Source organism: Panicum virgatum, chromosome 3K (assembly GCF_016808335.1).
Source record: "Panicum virgatum strain AP13 chromosome 3K, P.virgatum_v5, whole genome shotgun sequence".
In the NCBI taxonomy this organism is placed as follows: Eukaryota; Viridiplantae; Streptophyta; class Magnoliopsida; order Poales; family Poaceae; genus Panicum; species Panicum virgatum.
In genome coordinates, this window is record NC_053138.1 from 33013009 (window position 1) to 33014475 (window position 1467).

At 51.3% G+C, this 1467-nt stretch overlaps 1 protein-coding gene across 1 annotated transcript; it reads right to left on the reverse strand.

Moving 5' to 3' along the window:
• Positions 1-289: 289 nt before the first annotated feature.
• Positions 290-868, reverse strand: LOC120700858 (late embryogenesis abundant protein EMB564; the record flags this gene model as incomplete). Its single annotated transcript, XM_039985067.1, has 2 exons — positions 290-453; positions 712-868. Coding segments are annotated over 2 exons (321 nt in total), but the record flags the coding sequence as incomplete, so codon positions are not given.
• Positions 869-1467: the final 599 nt, after the last annotated feature.

Below are 1467 nucleotides of genomic sequence, written 5' to 3' on the forward strand. Positions count from 1 at the left end.
TGGATGATTCAGCAAGCTAAACCTGCCACCTCGACGACACACCGTTAGATAGATCAGCAACTATACTCACTCACTAAACCCAGCTGGAAGCATACACGACGACCATACACACACACTGCACAGTATCTATGATCGCCCTACACGCATGCAGACTGCAGTCATGCACGCACACTACATTATTCAGAACACACCTTGCCTAAACCTAAAGCTACGACAAACTAGCTAGCCACTGGCTGCAAGACCAGCTACTACTACTACTACGGAGTACTACATAGCAGCTCGATCGCACCTAGGACTTGGTGGTGAACTTGGACTCGTCGATGTCGACGCCCTCCCTGGCGGCGCGCTCGCCGCCGGACTCAACGTTGGTGCTCAGGCCGCCCTTCCTCCCCATCTCGCTGTACCCCTCCTGCCCCAGCTGCTCCCTCCGCGTCTGCCCGCCGCGGCTGCGCCCTGCACGGACATACATACATACATTACGGACATATATACATATATATATATATATACATATATACATATATGTATATATATACATGTATATATACATATACATATACATATACATATATACATATATATATACACACATATATATATAAAAGCAACATTATATTATATTTATTTCATCAGCACATTGTCTGCGCAAGCCAGGACGTGATGAAATGAACGACGACGACCCGGCCGGCGGCACTTGTGGCTGCTGCGTACCTTCGGCGAGGTGCTCCTGGGCCTCGAGGCTCTTGCCGCCGGTGCCGCCGGGGACGACGGTCTCGCCTTCGCGGGCCTTGCGGTCCAGCTCCTTCCTGCTCTCCTGCCCAGACGGCCATCGCCGCCGAGAACAATGCTTTTCGATCTGCAGCAGCAGTTAGTATAGCTGTTGATGGGTTTACTGGGAGATCGAAACGAAGCTGATGGCAGTTGTTTGCTTGGTGACGACGAGGGAGGCGCCGGCGCCGCCGTTTTTATAACCGCTGTGGGGCGGTGCGTCGCCGAGGCCGGGCCGCCGGGCGCCGGCGCGTGTGCGCCGACGCGGAAGCGACGCAGGGCCGCGAAGCCCGTGCCGGTCGACGCGTGTCCCGGCGAGGCCTCATCCGAGCGATACGCGCCCACGAATTGTACGCGCGGGCACGCGCGCCTGCTGTGGAGGCTGTGCGCAGGCCCCGATCAGAGTAGCGCAAGTAGTAAAAAAAATTTGACCAATAATTAGGGGTACTAAATAAAGGTAATTTACAAAACTAACTCTACAATCCTGTTCTACTTCGAGAGACGAACCTAATGAGGCATTTGACCGCACGATTAGAGGATGGTTACTGTACCATCAATGTATCCAATCATCGATTAATTACTATCATTAGATTCGTCGTGAAAAGATTTTACAAATAAACTTCGTTTAGTACTCCATGCATGTAAAATTCTTTTTTTGGGAATTGTGTGCTATGTTTTACTAGGAAAAATCAAACAGGG